Source organism: Rousettus aegyptiacus, unplaced genomic scaffold (assembly GCF_014176215.1).
Source record: "Rousettus aegyptiacus isolate mRouAeg1 unplaced genomic scaffold, mRouAeg1.p scaffold_m13_p_14, whole genome shotgun sequence".
NCBI classification, from domain to species: domain Eukaryota; kingdom Metazoa; phylum Chordata; class Mammalia; order Chiroptera; family Pteropodidae; genus Rousettus; species Rousettus aegyptiacus.
The window spans coordinates 24,124,289-24,145,724 of record NW_023416289.1 but is presented as its reverse complement, the minus strand read 5'-3'; the positions used below and the strand labels follow the sequence as shown (position 1 = coordinate 24,145,724).

Genomic DNA, 21,436 nt, shown 5'->3' with positions numbered 1-21,436 from the left:
TGGCGCATGCGTCTCAGAGACCGCGAGCGGCTGGGTTGGACAAGTAGAGGGTCAGCTGTGGAGGGCGCGGGAGCCTTCGCCACCCGGAGCTGGCGGGACTCTGGCGCCCAGGCAGTCGCCTTTCGAGTGAGGAGTCTTCGCTGGTGAGTACTGCCTCATTCCTTCCTGTGTGGCATCGAGTAGGGTGAGTCTCGGGAGTCCGGGATCTTCTGACGGACGCTCTCGTTCTGGCCGCAGCGTCCGGGAAGGCCGCGGGACATCCACTTGTCCCCGTGCAGCCCTCTGCTCTCATGCGCCCTGCTGTGCTGTGTCTAGTTGAGACTTTTGCCGCCCTGGAAGGTTGGGACTTGGCTCGGCCCCCGTTCCTCCCGGCGGCCATTGGCTCCGCGCCGGGGATTTTGCTCGGGAGAGCGCAGGAGGTGCGTCTTGAGCTCTCTCCCGTCATGCTTTTGCTGAGGACCCGCTGGTAGTTGAGGGCAGGCTTGTTTGGGTCTAGAACTTTCACTCTGCTGTAATCTGTCCCGCCACTCTCGAGTCTTGTGACTTTGGGCGGACACCCCTACCCTGAGCCTCGGTTGCCTCGCCTGAAATGGGTATAACCCATCGTATCGATTGTGAGAAGGGAAGCCCCTTACCACAGTGACACAGTGAACGCTCAATACATTGTATGGTTAGGTTATTATTGTTATTGATTATCTAGTAGTTTAGGATTTGCATATAGAAGATGGGAGGCCGTTAGGGCGCATCTTAGCTGCCGTGAAAGTTGCCACCAAATCGTTTTATGTTAGAATCCCGAAAGATCCCCATCAGTACACTTTTCAAGGAGAGTAAACATTCACATCCCTTTTATTCAGTTTAAACGTTGCCGTGCCTCTGATTTCACAATAAGTGCTTTATGAAGTTTTAAGCAAATACAAGTTCTGGAAACCATTTAAAATTTTAAATGCGTAAAAGAAGTTTGCTCTGGCAAAGGAATTCTGTTGTGACACCCTTTGTATCGCCTTTCCTACACATACAGGCTTCTACATTTGTTTAGTTGATATAACTATGTTGAGGTCTGAACCAGTGATCAAATCTGTGATAATCTTAAATGCAGCAGTCAGCAAATACTTGTTGCGGATTTACAAGAATGTTTTCTCACTGGCCTGTGCGTTCTTTGAGGTATATGGACTAATTTTTTCCCCCTAAAATTCATGTCACTTGGCAGAGTGAGTGCTCAGCACCTATTAAATGCTGATAAATGTGTGTTTGTGGAAAGCTGCAGCTTGGCCCATCTTTAAGAAGCCATGTGGTGATAAGAGTCCTACAGTCTAGTCAAATGTTGCTCTTAGTAGCAGTGGGGCATGTTCTGTACTTTGAGAACACTAGTCAATAGCATCTGTTTAGATTTGGTCACTTTGCAGGTGTGATAAGTAGAAGTGGATAGGGTAGATAAGTCCCCTGCTATCTGCTACCTCTGGCTGAATATGGTGCTTAGTTTGAAATAGTTGGAGAAATACTAATTTAACTAATTCCAGTGCTTTCTGAAATGTAGCTTTCAAAAATGTGTTTTAGAAAGCTTTATTAGTTTACAGGTTTTTCTGGAGAACAGATTCTTCAGACTGTGAACAGGAGACTTTTCTGGCTATGTTTTCTGCTTGTTTTAAAATGTCATCAGAAATTGCAACTGTAGTATAAATTTCTTTCTGGTGCAACCACACAATAACAGAATCTTTCTAAAGAAAACCTGCGTGGCATTAAAGTATGGTTTCCCCCTTGTGATTATAGATTTGCTCAAGTGTGTTATTAGGTTTACTCCCTTTACTCGAGTTAAAGTATTGCTTACTCTTGGTTTATTTATTTTCTGAAATTATGCCACCTGGTGGTTGAAATCTGTATCATAGAATACTCAGAAATATTTTACCTTAGTCTTTGTACAATAAGATAGAATGAATAAAATATTAATTTTTATATTGTCATTGAGAGTACCCTTCTACCCTCCCAGCTTACCCCCAAGTAAAAGTTAAAATTGCTTTGCTTGCAGGGGCCTGATAGCCAATCATCAAAACATCAGATTGTCACAGCTGAACATTTTTAAGAGTTTCAGCAGACTGTTTTGGTACCAAAGTGTGCATTCTTGAGGAAGTGGGTGAGGTTGGCATGGGGAGGGAAGTGGTATAATTGTGACAATTTAACCCTTCTGATGTATTCTAAATGCCAGTGGGACTGAAGTTTTGTGTTTAACTGAATAGTAATGGAATTTATCCCTCTCATTACAAATACCTATGCACAAAGGCTTATCTCTTCACCGTTGTTTCAGTGGTGCAGCTGATGTTCATAATTACCTCGGCACTACCCTTTTGAAATTGTTTTCTGTATTCCTAGTAGTAACAAGTATTTATCATTTGAGTGTGAATTTTATCTTTGGAAATGGCCTAAAATCTTTTAATTGTGAGCTTAGAGTGGAGAAGAAATTTAAGAATGCAATGCTAGAATATACTATTCTGTGATATCCTTAATTGATGTAGCCAGTCTCTTTTGGGTATATTTGGACAGATAACTTGAGAGCTTCCCACAGCAGCCTCTTTCATTGTCGGACAGCTCCATGACATGACTTTTGCCTCTGTAACTTCCACCCTTTGGTTTTCAATCCTGTTCTCAGAAACACCTCAGAGTAAATTCAGTTCTACCTTTCCCATTATGTACAGAGCATTTCAGATATACAAATAATATTTTATATACGTCACACTCACTGTTTACTGTTTCGGAGATTCTCCTGTAAGTTATTTAAACCTAATAACCACACCGAGATAGAGGTTAAGAGTTAATTCCATTTTAAGAAAAAAGAGACTTGAGTCTCCAATTAAGTAACCAGTGATATAACTTGTCAGTAGCTGAGTCCACAACTTTTGCCTCAAACTATCTTCTCCCCTCAAATCCATTCTTTGTACAACTTACCCAGGTCATTCCTTTTATCTGTCTCCTCTGGTGTAGACTTCCCTGAACTGGTAAATGTTAACAATTTCATTAATGGTTTCCTGTTTCAACCCAGTATCAGAGCCATTTCCATCCTGAGCAATCTCCCCAGGAATATTCAAATTCTCAGTATTCCGAACATGGCTGATTGGGAGGAACATAGTACTGTTCTTTTTGTTGATGTAGACAGACCCTCTGTTTCTAACAATACAGGATAATATTGACTTTTTTGGAAACTGGGCCTAGAATTAGTGTCTGTTGAACTTGTAGCCAACCAGAGGCTCTTTGGGAAATAGTTTTGTTTTTCTCTTTAATTTTTTTTTTTGTCTGAATTTATTTCATTCACAAACTGCTGGGAAGGTCTGCCTTTCCCATTTTGAACATGGGAAAATCTGTCGAGAGATTATTTTGGATAGAACTCTGCCACTTATTGTGTGACTGGGTGTGCTTGCTTTGGCAGCACATATACCAAAATATTGTGTGACTGGGACTTAGTTTTGCTATGAAACTGTGGGTAATGCATAGTTTGACCTACAAAAAAGCAATTTCTTATGATTCAACTGAATTTAAAAAGGTACCTACTTCCTATGGTTATTGGAAGGATTATTAGACTTATGCCTAACACATAGTAAGTGTTCAATAAATCATTTTGCACACTAATAATGTAGATATATTCTTATGGCTTTGAAGAAAGTTAAAAAAAATAAGAATATGGAGTATATATTTAGCTTTTTAATTCATGAAAATTACTTTGAGTTTAATGTTATAAGAATAGTCTCTTAAAGATGACTAGTAGAAGATATCTTAAGAACAATGTCATATAGTTTTATAACTATAGTTTTATAATTTTATATGTATGTATAGTTGTATACATCTCATGATATGCATTTATTCTTATATACAACATGCATGAGTGTTTTTATCTCAGCAGCCAGTGTCTTCTCTAGTATTTACTATGCCAATTAAAGAGGTCATTTGAGAACTATAAAAGCACATATTTGAAGTATGCAAAAAATATTTTGTCAAATACATTTACAAAATAAAATGTTAGACATATTTGATAGATCACTAATCCAGTGTACATCTTCCTTCAGAAAAAATAAGTGAGGCAGAAACCAGATAACTAATAATATACATAAATGTAGGTGCCTAATATTGGTACAGTATTAGATGACTTAAATTGCTGAACTGTATGAGATCTCATTTTTCTTCGGCAAAAAGTCTATATCATTAAAAAGACTGCAGTCAGTGGTAGACAAACAAAACTTGAACTAGGCTTCTTTTCCAGTTTCCATTTCAAATACTCAGCTGGGTAAAACAGCCAGATTTGTGACCTTCAGCTGTGGTATATTTTTGTGCGTGTGTTTAGTAGTTAGTGAAATAATGATCTGGTATTTTCATGAATTGAAATCTGAAATAGTAGGCATACTATCATTCTTTGGAATTATTTGTTTGGACATTTTTAAGGATTTCATTTGTTGGGAGTTGAAGGTGGATGGGCTGTTTGAATGTCTCAGAACTTATTTTTAGCAGCTTTATTGAGGTATAATTTACATATCAAAATCCACCCATTGTAAGTGAGTTCATTGATTTTAATAAACTTAATGCAATCATGCAACCATTACTACAAGTTCTATTTTAAAACATTTTCATCACCCAGAAAGATTCGTTGGTGCCCATTTGTAAATTGCCTACTCCCACCAGAGGCATAGACAACCAATAGTCAGCTTTTTGCCTCTACAAATTTGCCCTTTATAGACATTGCTTATACATAGAATTATACAATGCAGTGTTTTGAATCTGGCTTCTTTCATTTAGCTTAGTGCTTTCGAGGTTCATCCATGTTGGCACATGTATAAGTTACTTTCTTCTAATTGATAAATAGTATTCCATTGTATAAATATACTGCATTTGTTTATCCAGTTACCTGGTTATTGGACATTTGCATTGTTTCTAGTATTGGCTATTATGAATAATGTTATGAACATTCACATCCATATCTTTGTGTGGATATATGTTTTCATTTCTCTTGGGTAGATTCTTAGAAGTGCAATTTCCAGGTCATATGTAAGTTTGTGTTTAATTTAAACGGCCGAATTGCCTTCCAGAGTGTCTTTTACATTCCCCATAGCAACGCATGAGGTCCATTTTCTCCACATTTTAACCAATGCTTGGGATTATGTAAGTTTTTGATTGTAGATATTCTGGTGGTTGTGTAGTGGTAGCTCATTGGGGTTTTAATTTGCATTTCCCTAATGACTCCTGGTGTTCAGCATCTTTTCATGTGCTTAATTAACCATGCCTGTACCATCTTCAGTGAACTATACAAACCTTTTGCCCATTCTTTGGGTCTGTTTTAAACATTGGATTGTTTGTAAGCATTCTTTATATTCTAGATACAAGTCTTATAAATGATTTACAGATACATTCTAGTAGTCTGTAGCTTATAGTAGATTTTATTTTTTAGAGCAGTTTTAGGTTTGCAGCCAAAATGAGCAAAAAAGCAGAGAGATCCCATAAGCACTCTGTCCCCACACACATACAGCCTCCCTTACTATCATCATCCCCCACCAGAGTGATATGTTTATTATGATTGATGAACCTACCCAAAGTGTGGCCTGTCTTTTCATTTTCTTAATGGCGTTTTTTTGGATCAGGAAAGTTTTTAATTTTGATGAATTTTTACAATTTTTTCTTTTATGGATTGTGCTTTTGATGTATTTAAGAACTCTTTGCCCAACTTAAAGGTCATGATTTTCTCCTATGTTTTCCTTCTTAGAACTTTTAAAAGATTAAAGCAGTTAATTGGTTCTTTCTTTTGGTGATTTTTTCTGAGTTAAAAAGATGTTTAAAAAAAAACCAATAGGAGTATAGTGCGACTTAATTATTGTACACTTGTCAAAATAATGCTTTCCTTTGACCTTGGCCGCTAATTTTCTATGTGAATGAACCAGTTGAACTAATTTCAGGGATTTCAGCTTCTTGTTTTCATTGTAATAATTGCATTTTATGGATACATCTGCTAAATTAGAAAAATTAGTTTTACATCTGCTTCTTGTTTCCCTTCATTGTTTAGTTAGATTGTCTTAGCCAGATTAGGAAGAAAGCAGTCTATATTAATTCACACTAATGTGAGGCTAATGACCCTTTAACCCTCTCATGGGAATATACATTTTTTAAAGGATTAATAAGCCAGTTCTCTTAATTGGTAGAATTTCATTTGAACAAAATGAGTTGAATCTCTTTCAGGAATATGGGGAAAATAATTGAAGTCAGGCTGTTAATATAGGCAAGCTATTTCTGCTGGAGCACATTTTTCCAGGATTGGGTCTGTTGAGGAGTCCTGCTTTTTTCTGAACCTGCAGGTTCTCTAAACACTCCTGATAACTTGCTGAATCTGTTAAATCATTGGGTAAGGAATCTAAGGCTCAAGTTTAACAGTTTGCCTAAGGTCAGCATTCTTTTCTGATGAAAGTCACTGGAGGTTCTTACTGAAAATAGCTTTAGGTCTCATTAACAAATATAGTCATACATATTCAAGACACTCTTGTATCCACAGGTTGCCCTGCTGTGCTCCACCACCTTCTCCCAAAGATGCATCCCGACTTATCTCCACACTTGCACACTGAAGAATGCAACGTCTTGATTAATTTACTTAAGGAATGTCACAAAAATGTAAGAGTTTAGAAGAATGATCATGAAGCAAAAAATGAAACTTAGGCATATTACACTGATGTAAAATGTTATCTCCATTCATGGAAGGGAATGTAATGTCTTAGCTTAGTGAAGATTAGCAGTTCATGATTGTGATCTTTCAAAAATCACTCCCTTTCATGATCAGTAAAAATCAAGGATAAAAGTTTGTTAGGGATTTTTTTGAATGATATGCGATAGATAGAATACATGTTCTTAAAATAAAATACTTTTCCTAATTACAGAGCACTAGAACAGTTATGTTCAGCGCTGACTCTTCTGATCATAATGAAATTACTCTAAGATTTTCTGTTCCTTGATTTTTATCATTCTCTGTTTAAAGGGAATTGAAACATTTATAATTAGGTGTTAATAAATTTAAATTATGATTGGACTACTTTGACAGGTTTATGTAATTGTTAGTGGAATAGAAGTAAAATTCCATGTTTAAAACCAAAATAGAAGCCCATTTTTGGAATGCATTTAATTGAGATGATGTTTTTTACAGATATCGAATATTTAGCAATTTTCGTGTATCTGTTGCATGAGACAGCTATAAGGAGCATTTGTTGTAATTTAACTTTGCATGATGCATTATTTTCCTCATGATATTCATAAACTGTAGTATATCAAATTACAACAATATCATTTAAATGAGCAAAATGCTAAATGTAATAAAACCCATGACCTGTGAAGTCAGATATTTCTACTGGTTCAAAGAATGTTGTTGATGACGGTATACTTTAGGCAAACTATTTTCACTATCCATTTAGATCAAAATTGGTATTATAAGTCTTTTTAACTTTAGCCATTCTATGCATATGTGGTAGTATCTTGTTTGGTTTTAAATTTTATTTCCCTGATGGCTAATGATTTTGCGTATCTTTTCATGTGCTTATTATTGGCCATGCATATAAAGTGTTTTGCCTATATTTAAAAATTAGTTGTTTATCTTACTGAGTTACCAGAATTCTTTTTATCATTGGACATACAAATCCTTTGTCTAATAAGTGTATTGTGAATATTTTCTTCGAGTCTATGCTATATTTTTTTATTTTCTTAAGGATGTGTTTCAAAGAGCAATTTGTAAATTTGATGAAGTCTACAAGTTTTTTTCTTTTGTTTGTACTTTTTGTGTTCTAAGGATCTTTGTATATTTCCTGGTCACAAAGATTTTTCTCCTATGTTTCCTCCTGGAAATTTTATAGTTTCAGCTTTTACATTTAGGGCTGTGATTGATTTCAAGTTAATTTTTGTGTATGGTGTGAGGTATGAGTCAAAGTTTATTTCTTTTCCTGTGGATACCAAGTTATTCCAACATTATTTATTAAATAGGCTATCTTCTCCCTCACTAAATTACTTCGATGCCTTTGCCATAAATCAATTGACTATATGTGAAGGATGTTTTACTGGACCATCTGGTCTGTTCCACTGTTTTTTATATATATATATATATATATATATATATATATATATGTCTATTTTCAACACCAGTTTATTCAAAAGTTATCTTACTGTGGCCAACTGGTCCCCTGGATGTTTTATCCTCTTCCCTGTCCTGATACTCTTTCCACACTGCATCTAGAGTAATCTCTCAAACATAAGTTTGATCTCAAACATAAATTCCCCTTTAATAGCTCCCTTTGCCTACAGAACAAAATCTACATTTCTTACTTTGTATTGCGAGACTTTCGTGAAACTGGCTCTTCCTTACCTCTTGGGACTTCACCACTGTCCTGTGCCTCCCTCCTCCCCCTCATTCCTAAGTGCTCTTTTCTGCAGTTGTACTGGAGCATGTTTATTTTCCAAGGCTTTGTTCTTGCTTTTTCCTTTTCTTAACTTGTCACACTTCCCATTTGCTAGATCATTTATCATCCTCTAGGTTTTATTCAGGTTAATTTGTCATTTTCTCTTCTTTCCTGGCCCAGATTCTCTCGGTATAGTCACTGTACTCCAGTAACACCATACATAATGCATTTCCTAACTTTACGGCAGTTCTCATATTTTTTTGGTCTCAGGACTCCTTTACACTCTAAAAAACTATCGAGCACCTCAAAGAACTTTGTTTATCTGGGCTCTATCTACCAATATTTACTGAATTTAGAAATTAAAATCAAGAAATTAGAAAATTCATTTATTTAAAAATTATAATAAACTCATTACACGTTTTTCATAAAAAAGATCTTAGTTTCCAAAACAAACAAAAAAGAGTGGTATTACTTTTGTATTTTTACAATTCTCTTTAATGTCTGGCTTAATAGAATAAAGCTGGATTTTTGTAGCTGCCTCTACATTCAGTCTGTGGTGACATTATACTTCATAAAGCCTTTGGAAAATTTCATTGTACACTTGTGAGAGAATGAAAGTGAACAAAACAGATAAGGTCTTTAATTAATAGGAAAATATGTGTGTCCCCTGGAAAGGTCTTGGAAACTCCTGATGTCCCTGGAGTACACTTTAAAAACCATTACTTTATAGCAGTCATTTCATTATTTGTCGTCTTCCATCAGACTATGTACTTTGATTATAGAGCTCAGGGCCACCTTGCTCACTGCTATATCCTAGTGCATGGGACATTGTCTTCCAGACATCAGTTGATTGATTCACTTATTCAATCAGTCGCTAGGCTGATTTAGTTCTGTAGAAATACACATCAGGCCCTAGAGGTTTCTGCTATGTGTATGCAAGAGAACTGCATTCCATGGGTATTTCTTTTACCAATTCCCCTGGGGCATTTGGTGGTTTTCACATAATGTTACGAGAGTATAATTATATTTGGGCTCAATGTTGTGGTGGAAGCAAAAATATAAATTAGTTTGTCTTGGATTTTTAAAAATAAGATGTATGTATATGGGACAATATTAATAAATATAAACTAAACTATGATATATTGCCTTGCATTTTAAAAGTCTAATCCTTTCTCTTATTTCTACTTGACCAGAAGGTGTATGAAATCGCATTGTTTGTTTGTTGTCAGGGGAGTAGTTTAGGGAAAATACACAGGAACTAGTCTTAATGAAAAAGGTCATTAGATAACCAGTAAGAGATCTTTGTCTTAACTGCTTGCCGGAAAACTGACCATTATTCCATTGTGGACCAGGAAAGAACATTTAAAGTGGTGATGAATCAGGAAAAAAAGAAATAGTATGAGGCATAGCTTGTCCAATTTCCATGAAAGCTTTGATTAGAAAGAAAAGGAAAAGATATGCTTATTATTGTAGCTATAAGTTCAGCATTTATGGCGTGATCGTTATAGGAGATCATTGTGCTCTCCAACCCCCCTTAAAAATTGTGACATGCAAACACACTAGTTATGGCCCTACTGAAATTCAGGTTCTTAACTTCAGTCTTCATCTTAATCTGCTTCAGAGCAGTCATATTTTTTGCCATGATAATAGTCATAGTACTTGTTACCATAGGAGATTTTTGTTTTTGCTTTTCAAACAAAGCAGACTGAACTTCAGACATAGATTTTCTTGTATTGTGACCTAGTGACTTATTTTTTATGGCCATCTAATAGTGATGTGTTTCTGATGACAGTTTGAATGGAGGTGAATGAGAAAATAGCTTTGGCACCCAGCATTTATTAAGTAGCTCTTCTATGGGACAGTGTTTGCTAGTGGAAGAGGTTACTTGTGTTAATATGGCCACACTGCACTTTGACATCACTCCCTGTAATAGAGGATGGATTGCGCTGTGATTTTAACATGCCCTCAAAGAAAGGTGTTAGGAAATAAAATTGTTTACATTGTCATTGTGAGATTTTGGAAGGTTAATAGGCTTCCCGTTTATCAAGGAATAGCCTTTTTATTTTTTATTTCTACCTATAGAGCATTTACCCCTCTTTCATAGGAAAGCCAGGATAAGCCTGTTTATGTATTTTACATTTGTGATTTAACTATTTGCTTTTTAACAGGGTGATACATTAAACCCATTTCTGTAGGAATAAGTATACAAATTTCATGTGCCAGAAACCTTAGTATGTTATGGGATGAAATATATTACTCCTTTTCTTCCTTGTAGCACAGCATTCTGAAATTTTTTGGTCATTGCAATGATCTTGATCGGAAGATGAGAAAATGCTTGAAGAATGAGGTAAGAAAAATGTTACAAAGTATGGAAATGATTGAACAATAGAACAGAACATTTTGAACAATATTACGTATTACTGGCATTATTACATTTTTTCCCAAATTTTAGTATGAAACAGAAAAATTGACTTCATATGTATCTCTCCTCCCCCCTCGAACTAAGGAGAGAAATTAAAGCCTCTTCTGGGGACAATTTTAGAACATCACTGTACCTAAATGAAAAAAAAAATTTCCTTATTATAATCACTGTAATTCCTCTGGATGAATTTTAAGGTTTGCGAAATGAATCTCTGTTCAGTAAAAAGATGTGTCTATCAGCTATTAGCTACAGTAGGTAACTAAAACTCTCTGGGCCTCAGCTTCCTTATATAACACAATGAGGCTACACTTAGGCTCTTTCCAGCTTTAAAATTTTGAATTTTTGTAATTATAGTATGTATAAGCCATAGGAATCTAGTTTGACTTATTTGGAAAGACTCATTTCCTGAACACAGTTTCAAGGTAAGACTTGGACTTGGGCAAATAGCCAAAAACCCAATTCCTTGTCTTTTTATAGATACTGCTGACCAAACAGGGTACATTTGAAATCTTTGAAAAGAAATTTAATTCTCTGTTTTGTACATCAGCTATTTCATGTCTAGAACCTTTAAAAAAAATCTGTAACTGCTATAAATCTGCCTTCCAATTTTCTTTCATTTTCTGTGTTTTTGAACTTTCCCCCCATTCGCCTCATATTGAAAGGTATTAGATATAATATTTGAAGCTGTCCAGCATCTATCTTTCTTCACTCTTTACATTTCCTACTTTGAGTTGTTTTTTTTTTCTTTCCTAGAATCCCTTTCCAAAGTATCTTTACTGTCCGAAGATCTTTCTAGAGTTCTGAGTTAAGGGTGGTAATTTTCTTTGTATGCACAAAGGGGTACATTTATAAGTGTTTTAAGTTGATTTTTGAAAAGATTTTTTTCCTTCATATGCGAAGGCTAGTTTAGATGGAAACTAAACCTAGGGCTATGTTCCTTTTTTAATAAGCCGTGGAAAAATAGAGCCAGTACTATTCAGTATAGCTGTCTTTTTCTCACATGCTTTCAGTTGTGTAAGGTAGCTTTTTTCCTAAATTTAGATTTCTCTTGCCTTACACTTCAGTGATTTTGCCATGGATTTGGCAATTAGATCGTCATATGAAATTTTCTTTCTAGGTAGTCCAGATCTGTTAGTGACTATTTGATAGGATGTTTGTAGATATTCTTCTTTTTTTGTCTGAGTTCGTTTTCATATAAATTTCATGTTTTCTCCTTGAGTTAATTTCTGAATCCTCTGTGTGGTTTTTATGTTGCTTCAGTACCTGATTTACAGTCATTTTTCTGTTATTTTATCTTTCAATCCTCTGAACCAATGCTCATTTATTTCCTCTGCTTTTAATGCTGTCAAGTTTACCATTTATTACTTCTGATGCTCCCTCCCTACCATTTCCTTGCTGTGTCATTAGAGTATTTCGCTCTTTGAAGCTTTTAACTAGAAAAAGGGTCTGGCCAGTTCTCTTGAGCCTCTCTTTGTTGTTGCTACATTTGTTTATTTTATTGAAATAATTGCTAATACTACTTTTGTAGCATCCTCTTTTGTCCCTCTTGTTTTGTTTGGTTTTTGGTTAATTGACCTTTCATTCTGTGTTTAGTGGAGTTTTGTGAATAATATCATTTTCATCCTTTTTTTTTCTTTTATTCAGGGGCCACGTTGATGCCCTTTGGAGGTACCCTAACATATATTTTAATATAGACTATATTTTAATTTGTTTTATGAATTATTTTATTGGCCTGCTATAGAGTATTATCTTCTGAAGACTTACCCACAAGCTCTTGCTGGAGGCAGTGTGATTAAAGATTTTTTTCTCTGAGCAGGTACCTTTCCATGGTCTAGAATAGTAGCTTTTCCCCCTAAACTTTTAAAGCAATGAAATGCTTGCCCCCCTCCCCCAATCTTAAGAGAAATATTAATGTATGACAGATAAAGGGAATAGTTTTGGCTAAAGGGACCTGGTGCTTCATCTGTAATTTGAAGTGTCTCTTCTATAAGGAGAGCAAAGAGAGTTTGAAAACGTATAATTCCAGAGTATATGTTAGAGCCCTTCAACCAACACTTAAGACTCAGAAAAATTCTTAAAGAGTATCTCGCTCAGATCCTCATATTTAAGGTTACTGGAGCAGAAGATGAAGTAACCCACAGTCAGGTATCTCTACACCATTGTCTCAGGAGTTGAGGGTGCTGGGGATCTGGTCAAGTTCCTGGTTAGCGCTTCATTACTAATCTTTTGTTTCTGTGGCCTCTTTCCACATCTCTGTATCCTAGAAGATTTTAATGTCCAACTCTTTACATATACTCAGTTTTTTCAACTTGGGTTTACTTTTACTTTTTTCCTCCTCTGCGTAGGGACCCTTCATTCATCTTTAAAATATGTCTGTATTGGTATATATAAGCTTGTAAATATATACATATAAGAACACTTATATTCAAGTTTCTCTGCTTCAAACAAGTGCTTTTCCTAAGTGCCAGGCTCTGTATTTCTTGTTATTTATATCCCACTGACCAGATCAGAATACTAGGCTGAAAAGCTCCAAGGGTTGAAAGCTGCATTTAGATTCAGCTGGTTACAGAAACATGAGATTTAGGGAGAATCAAGTTCAATGACTATTTAGGATGAAAATACCTTGAAAAGTTCAGCTGACCATAAGTTTCCATATGGCAACAGGGTAATATGGTGCTAAGAGCCAGTTAACTCTTTGGATACTATTTCTAGAAATGTAAGGTGTCTAGGTCCTAAGAACTAGTAGGCTTATTGTAGTCCACATCTGTCAGACTGCATCTGGTGCACCGTATTTAATTCTGGTGATATTTTTTTATAAGGGGTATTGATATTAAAGTGCTTTATAAAAGGTTCTTTATAGATATTAGGAGGCAGAAACCATGTTCTGTAAACAGTTGTAGAAGCCAGCAATGTTCAGCCTGAAAAAGTGGATTATCTATAATCAGCTATTTGGAAGGTTATAGCAGGCAAGAAGAAATAGAGGGCAGTGCGAGACTACTGGGAAGCACTTATTGGTTCAACATAAAAAACTTTGGAACAATTACTGGATCTATAATTAAATAGGCTGTGTCTCAAGGTAGTGAGCTCCTCATAACTAGAAGTGTTCAAGCAGAGGTTAGATGATGTGATAGAGTGTGAGGTTCTGGAGAACAGGGATGTATCTCATCCATCTTAAATATTTACTAAATTTATTTTTCGGGAGGAATTAATTCAGTAGACTTAAGCACCTATTAGAATGTAGGAACTGTAATGTATTGAATGAAATCTATCACTAAGGTCACTTTCCAATATCAGATTTTTTTTCAGTGAAATAAAAGACATAAGAATTTCATCTGCAAAAACATTTTTATTATGCAAATATTTTAAAATATTTAACTTATATAAATGATGTTATAATCTGTTCTTTTGTCTCCCTTTTATTTTCCAGTACATAGAAAGGAGGACCAAGAGCAGGGAGCATGGCAACGCGATGCGGAAGAGGCTTTTTAATCCTCCAGAGGAATCCGAAAAATAAATTATATTTTCACTGGGTGACTTGACTGAGAGAAGACTTAAAGACTCTTGGTTGAATACTGAAGGAATCCTATCTCATTTGGTCTCCAGAATCCTTTGAATGGCAAGTGAGCCATGAGAAGTCATGTCATGGAGAAATATTGATGCCCTGGATTCAGAATATTTGCTGTGTTGAGCCTTTAGTGCTTTGAGTCCTTTACCAACACACGTGACTTCTAACATGTTTCTTCCCTTTGCCTAAACTACAACCAGTTAACCTTTGAGTAATTTACCTCCCTCAATAAAATAATTAACTTTAATCATATTTTCTCCATTCTCTTAGACTCTTCTGGAATTAGAACAAAATGGTCCCATTAGACTGTCCTTTTAGACAACTTGGCAATTCTGGAGCTTGAACATTGAATATACAGCTAGGGCAAAAAGAGTTTGAGGCAATCCCAGCTGTATTAACTATATAAAAACAACTTTATTGTTTTAAAGAGCTAGTTTCTAAAATGTTAAGTGTTTTAATGTTGATGAAGTTACATCGGGTTAGAGTTTAAGTCCTGGCGGGCTTGGATTACTGTTCAGTTGGCTGTATCTACACAGGAGGCCAGTTCACGCCTGGGCATTAACCTAAGGCCAGCATGCCTCCTCTGCTGGTGACAGTGCTCTTCTTCCTGGACTCATCTGTAGCAGTGTTCTTTCTACCAAGTGTGTCCGAAGCCTTTGAGATTCTGGAAGACAGTAACTTCCAGCCACACAGCAGCAGGGGCCTGATCATCTTGTCAGATGAGGTATCAACAGAGCATGAGCTGTGAGCCCCTTCTAGTGAATTCTCTGTATATGTTCAGCCTGAAGCCTTATTGGTGTCAGTGTTTAATAAGTGATTTCCTCATCACAAGAGGTGTTCAAGAGGCTGGACATTCACTTAGCAAGGTGACTACACAGGATAACGGACATTTGATGAAGGGTTTGAGGAGGAAGCAGAATTAATTCTGAGGTACCTTTCAGACTGAGACTTATGGATATTTATGCCTCCTTCCCCCAACCTTCCCCCAGTGGCAGGCAGTACAGGTACAGAAACGAGACGTTTTGTCTTTAGAATCTTGTAGTAAACTGACAAGTTGACACTTAACAGCAGTGTAATAAGAGTCATGATTAGGTAGACGTCATAGAAAACATAGAAAGGGCATCCATGCCCAGCCTTCAGGAAGAAGGAATCATTCCAAGAAGGCTACTTAGCAAAGGTGACCTTTGACAAATGGATTGAAAATGGAATACATTCTGGAGAACTTCAAATTGTTTAGCATGACTGGAATACAAGAGCTGTTGATGGAGTAAGATCAGAAACTGCTTCAAATTATTTTGGAATTTTTTTTCTTCAATGCTATGGAGACCAGTTGCAAATTTTAATATGGTGATTAGGGATTTGTGGAGGGAGCTTAGGGTGATATGTTTCAGTTTATATTTTAGTAAGTTTTTTTCTGATCGTAGTTTGAGTATAAACTGGAGGAGAAGGGAGATTACGCCTAGGGAGACCAATTAGATTTTGTCTTAATTTAGGTGATGAATGAAAGCCTGAATTAAAGAAGTGGCTTGGGGATCAAGAAAAGTGACTAGATTTGAGGAGAATTTGAGTATAGAATCAGCATAACTGACGAGCCGTAGGGTTTAAGAAGAGTCTGGGAAGTCTCAGGCATTTGATTTGTACCTGCATGCTAATGAGGCCCTGCTCTGAGGGGAGGGAGTATACAGGGCAGACAAGGTGTGACATGCTGAGTTTGAGGTGTGTGTGGATGGTCTGGGTGGAGATGGCTTTTAGGCTTCTGAGTGTTCAGACTTGGTGCTTATTAGAATCACGTTGGGAGATTCTAGAACAGACTTGGGAGACCACAGCGTGCAGGTCGGAGCTAATGCCCCACGGCTAATGTTGGTAGTGGACCGTGAGTAGTTGTGTAGAGTAGATTGAAACTTTAGGGCCACTTTGTTTTTAAAATTGTATAAGTACTGTATTTTTATGAGACATTCAAACAATTTATAAGTTTTACAGAGTAAAATGTGTCTTTATACTCCCAATACCACTCGACTTCCCAGAAGTATCTGTAATTGACAGTCGCGTGGGTCTCCTGTGCATTTATATTAATATTTCAAGACAGAAGAGGGCACCCCATATATGGAGAAGGTGTAGACATGGAGGTAGAAGGCAAATCATAGAGAATGGTACCACAGATTGCCATGGGGCTGACAGGAGGGAGTGTCATTGGATCAGAGTAAGGGTCGAGGTGCTGGTTAATTGGGTTCCTTTGTCATTTTTGACTTTAGAGCTGTTTGGTGTGGTGGGGAGTGGGTGGAAGCTGAAGAGCCAGAGAGAAGGTTATAAGCACATTTGAAGAAGTTTGACTCTAAAGGAAAGGACAGGGTAGAATTGAGAAAGTCATATGAAATCAACAGAAAATGGTGGGTGACACTGGGAATGGGTATACACCGAAAGAATGCCAGAAAAGAGGGAGGGATTAATTTGTGGAGTGACATCTTTGAGGATGCAGAAATGCATAAGATTTGGGGCCTATGCTGACAGTGGTAATGTTTTTTCCAAAAAATTAGAAATGGAAATACTTGAAGCACTATAGGAAATGCAAGTATTTTTTTTCAAAGAGCAGTAAATGCCTATTTGTGCAGGATGCAATGCTGTTTCTTCAACAAAGAATTAAGAGCAAAGCTCTGTTTCTGCTGAGAACCACAATCTAAGATATACTAACAGGGTCACAAATAACCAGCGATATGCTGGTAGATGTTTAGTAGCTGGCTCTCAAAAAAAGAAAAATGGCACTCATTTGTAGCATGTAAATATTCCTGCCATGGCAGACTTCAAGCTACCAAGCTAATGCCACTGAAGGTGTAATTGGGAAGAGGTGTGCACAGTAGGCTCTCCTGAGCTGGTACCAGCTGACTCCAGACCCCTTTGGCACACCACTGCTGTGCAGAAAGAGCTGCAAGGAATCATCAAGTCATTTCACTGATTTTCACCTTTCCCACCTCTAGTGTTTTGTCATTTGAAAGTACCTGTAACCTAAGATGTACACTTAGCAAGACAGTTATGACTTCTGCAACAGAACAGCTGTCGTAGAGGACTGTTGGAGTTCAAAGAGTCTCCAGGGACGTGCCATTTTGTAGAAGAGTAACCAACCATACACCAGGTGGATTAGAAAGGAAATGAGATCTTCCTATGCCTTGATGCATGGTTGAATTTGTGCCCTGGGAGCAGAGTTTGGGAGCTCAGATGCCCCCAACTCTGTTTAATCACATAACCTTGATCTCAAGAACTTTTCTGTTGGTATCTTCAAAAATGGCAGGGGCTGTCTATAATTGTTACATAGCTATATGACTTCTGAGGGTGCTCAGGATTTCAACTCATTTTAAAATGGGGTCGGACTGGTTTTTACTATATTGTTTACCACTGAATCCTCAGGCCTAAGCACTAAATAATCAGTAGGAAGTAACTTCGTTTTGCAATAAAAAAATGCTATGACTGAAGGCAATTTGGCCTGGGTGGTGGTTTTATGTCATTTCCCTTTTAAAGTTCCATCCCATCTAGGTCTCGGCTTCCTTCCTATCCTCACCTCTCAACCACTGTAGGGTACCATCTTTACTAACAGAGTATATCATATCCCTCAAGAGCATTAATGCTAAATCAAAGGTCAGAAAGTCCTGCTCTGAACTAACTACTCCCTGCTCTGGTCTGGCCTCCCTTCAGATAACCCCCACAGTACTTTGGGGAAACCCCACACAATGCTTTTAAGATCTTACTCTGAATATTCCAACTGTTCCTAATCCCTGTAGAATAATGTGCACACAAGGACTTGGCAACACGAGCCCTTTCTTTCGAGCTCCCTCTCGGAAGGAAGTTGGAGACAGAATGGAGCTGAAGCATCGGGAGCAAGGGAGATAATGGAACGAGAAGAGGGGAGAAAGGTGGGCAGGGACCTTGGGAGCCACAAGGAACTGGATTTTATGACAGTTTTTGTGGCTGCTGGATGATGAATGGTTATGGTTAAGCTAATTCAATCTGGGTTTCGTTATTTTAAGCCTCAGTTTCCAAATCTTTGTATGAGGGATAATATCTACCTATCACAGAAGATTTCTGTGAGGATTAGTTGAGATAATGTATGTAAAGCTTTTAGCAAATTAACTGGCACAAAGTAAGGGCCAACTCAATATTGTTATGAGTTCATCCAAACTGGAGTATTGGAAACACTTCCCTGCACTTTGGTAGAGTGCCCCAAATAACCTAGGGTTGTCCCATTTCGGCAGGGCCCTAGCAGAGGGGGTGGGGATCAAAGGGCAAGAGGCTTGGTATGATGAGGCAGAAGGAGAGGCCAGGCTGCTACAGCCTCAGAAACATCTCTCCTGGCTCCCTGTACATCCTGTCTTCTCATAGAGTAAGCAAGTCCTAGAGTTTGGCTGTCTGCATTTCTTTTCTTTGTCACACTATGACCTGGTTTAGGCCATGTTTTTAGTCTTGCCTACTTTCCCCTTTCCTCAGTTCAGAGTGAAATCTCTCTATATCACAGAGTTTTCTCTCTAGAGCAAGTACAATTCCCTCTTGGAGATTTTTATTTATTTTTATTTTTTATTGTCACTTATAGAAGCCTAATAGGTTGGAGGCAGGGGTGGGGAGGAGCAGAGGTCCTATGTCCTCTTGCCTTTTTTGAGTACCTGGCATTGCACTGGGTGCTGGGGAAGAACAAGCTGGATATAGTTCAGGTGAGGGCTCGTCATGGAGGGCTACTTAAGTCCTAGTAAGGAGTTGGGCTTTCCTTTTGAGGGCTCTGGGACTACATTGCAGGGTCTATGCAGGATGTAGGGTGAAGCAATAGATTTATTTCACTTAGTGCCTGCTTCCATTGCCTTTGGGTTATAAAGGACCATCTCTTGAAGTTGAAGAGCTCAGGCCAAGGTTTTCTGAAGAAATCTAATTTATTAATGCTTTATTGGAAGAAACACTACACAATTTTACTTAAGGATGAGGCTAGAAAGTTGAGCTTTTCCTGACCCTTCATAAATGTGGTTTAAAATTAGGTTAATCTCCATGGAGTTTTTAGCTCAAAGCACAGAGTTTCCTGACAGTTTTAGCTAAACCAAATAGGAAGTAATGTTTGACAGGTGGACATACCAAGGATCATTCTGTGCTTAGCAAAGGAACAAGACCCCAAGTCCTAAGTGAGTTGCCTTTTCTATCACTGATATGCCAGGGGTGCAGATATGCCAAATCTTGCCTTAATGATTAGTTATCCCCCATTGAGGCCACTGAAGGAGATGTGTCTGTAGTGGAGAGCATAAGAAAAAGTAAAGGAATATTTTAGAGGTGGAACAGGTGGCCTCGGCTGGAGGCCTATGGGGCAGTTTCCTTCCTCTAAGCACAAGTGTATAATCTCACTGGCAGCTGGTCACATGGGAAGAGGGGAAGCTGAAAATGCCACTGATGATAGGGAGAGTGAGAGAGCAAGTTGGCTGAATTCTCACTCAATAGAAGAAATTGGCTCAATGTGTACCACTTCAGACAACTGAGAGGAGAGTCCCACATCCACATGAATGACCTTTGTTATGCTAATATGGAGGGTTATGCCATTCTCTTTGTAAAGGAAATATTTCAGATTTACAGAGAAGTGTACAGTTTGCCCACATACCCACTATCTACCTTTATTAATATTTTGCCATATTTGTTTTTAATTTAAGAAATAATATATACAAATGTGTGTGGAGCTACTTGTGTATCTCACCCCAACCCATTCCCCTTCTTCCTTTATCAAACATACCTATTACTCTGACTTTGATATTTCATTCCCATGTAGGATTTTATGAAAGTATTCATAGGCTATATTATTTTGCATGTTTAAACATTTTACGTAGAACTCATCATGATGTGTACGTAGCCTTTGGTAACTTACTTTTTTTCACAATATAATGTTGATAATTGAAGCTGTTTTAAAATGTATTTTAACCACTATATAATATTCCATTGTATGACTACCACAGTTCGTTTATGCATTTTCCTGTTGATGATCATTTAGATATTGAATTTTTGCTATTATAAACAATGCTTGAATTAGCATTCTTACATGTCTTCTTGCATAATCTGTGTGAGTGTCTCTTGGATATAAACCTGGGATTTTGTTGAATTGTAAGGTATGAATCTTCAACTTTACTAGATAGAAATTTCTAATTTACACCTCAAATGGTAGTAGATATAATTAATACCATCTTAATCATATTATATTTTTCTATGAACCTTGCATCTCTCAGTTTAGTCTTTTATGGTCGTAAATAAATTTGTATGATTTTTAATTAATAATCTAATGCATCTTTTGTTAGATTTTTCTAAGAAGTACCTTTAAAATTATATATTTTACCAGGTGGGTACTAGACTAGTCAGGGGGATCACTTTGTAAATTATATAAATGTCTAACAACTGTACATTTGAAATATAAAATACTGAATGTCAACTCTAATTGAAAAATTAAAATTAAATAAAATTACATATTCTAGTTTATTATTATTGATATATAGGAATGTAGTTGATTTATTTATATCCAGAAAGCTTGTTGAATTTTCTTATTAATTCTAATAGTTTATAGATTATCTTAGATATTTCTGTGTAAGACAGTCCTGTTTCTTGGGAGTGTTAACGGTATTACTTCTTCCTTTCCAATGCTTCATTTTTAAAAAATTTGCACTTAGGACATCTGGTACAGTGTTTAATAGAAGTATCACACTTCTCTTGTTACTGACATGAAATCCTAGCGTCTCACTGATAATAATATGTTTGCAGTAGCTTTTTGGAAGACACCATGCCTGGTTAAGGAGGTTCCTTTTTGTGGTGGAAATTGTGGATAGACTTGCACAATCTCAGTTTCATGTGCCTCTCATACTGCTGAAACTGGAAAGCTGAACCTCTGCATTTTCTCAGATTCCTTCATAGTTAGGTTCTCTGATATGAATTAGTGTCCATTAATCAGTGAGTCTTGAATTTGAAATTGACTTTAGTTGGGCAGGGTGCAAAGTGTCTTTTGCTGGTGTGAATCATAGCAGATATGGTAGGCCAGCAATGGTAGCTACAGTTTTC

The 21,436-nt window shown here is 37.0% G+C and overlaps 1 protein-coding gene across 1 annotated transcript; it reads left to right on the top strand.

Moving 5' to 3' along the window:
* The first annotated feature begins 7 nt into the window (after nt 1–7).
* Nucleotides 8–14,635, top strand: CMC2 (C-X9-C motif containing 2). Its single transcript, XM_016165941.2, has 4 exons — nt 8–143; nt 6,515–6,630; nt 10,672–10,743; nt 14,246–14,635. Exons 2-4 carry the CDS (start codon nt 6,550–6,552, stop codon nt 14,330–14,332), a joined length of 240 nt encoding a protein of 79 aa, XP_016021427.1. The 5' UTR covers nt 8–143; nt 6,515–6,549; the 3' UTR covers nt 14,333–14,635.
* Nucleotides 14,636–21,436: the final 6,801 nt, after the last annotated feature.

Bases quoted from the DNA above. Each gene is read 5' to 3' on its own strand.
- CMC2 (XM_016165941.2), top strand. From the start codon at position 6,550: ATGCATCCCGACTTATCTCCACACTTGCACACTGAAGAATGCAACGTC. The intron at 6,631-10,671 runs GTAAGAGTTTAG...TCTTCCTTGTAG, and splicing joins TTAAGGAATGTCACAAAAAT to CACAGCATTCTGAAATTTTT. The intron at 10,744-14,245 runs GTAAGAAAAATG...TTTATTTTCCAG, and splicing joins GAAAATGCTTGAAGAATGAG to TACATAGAAAGGAGGACCAA.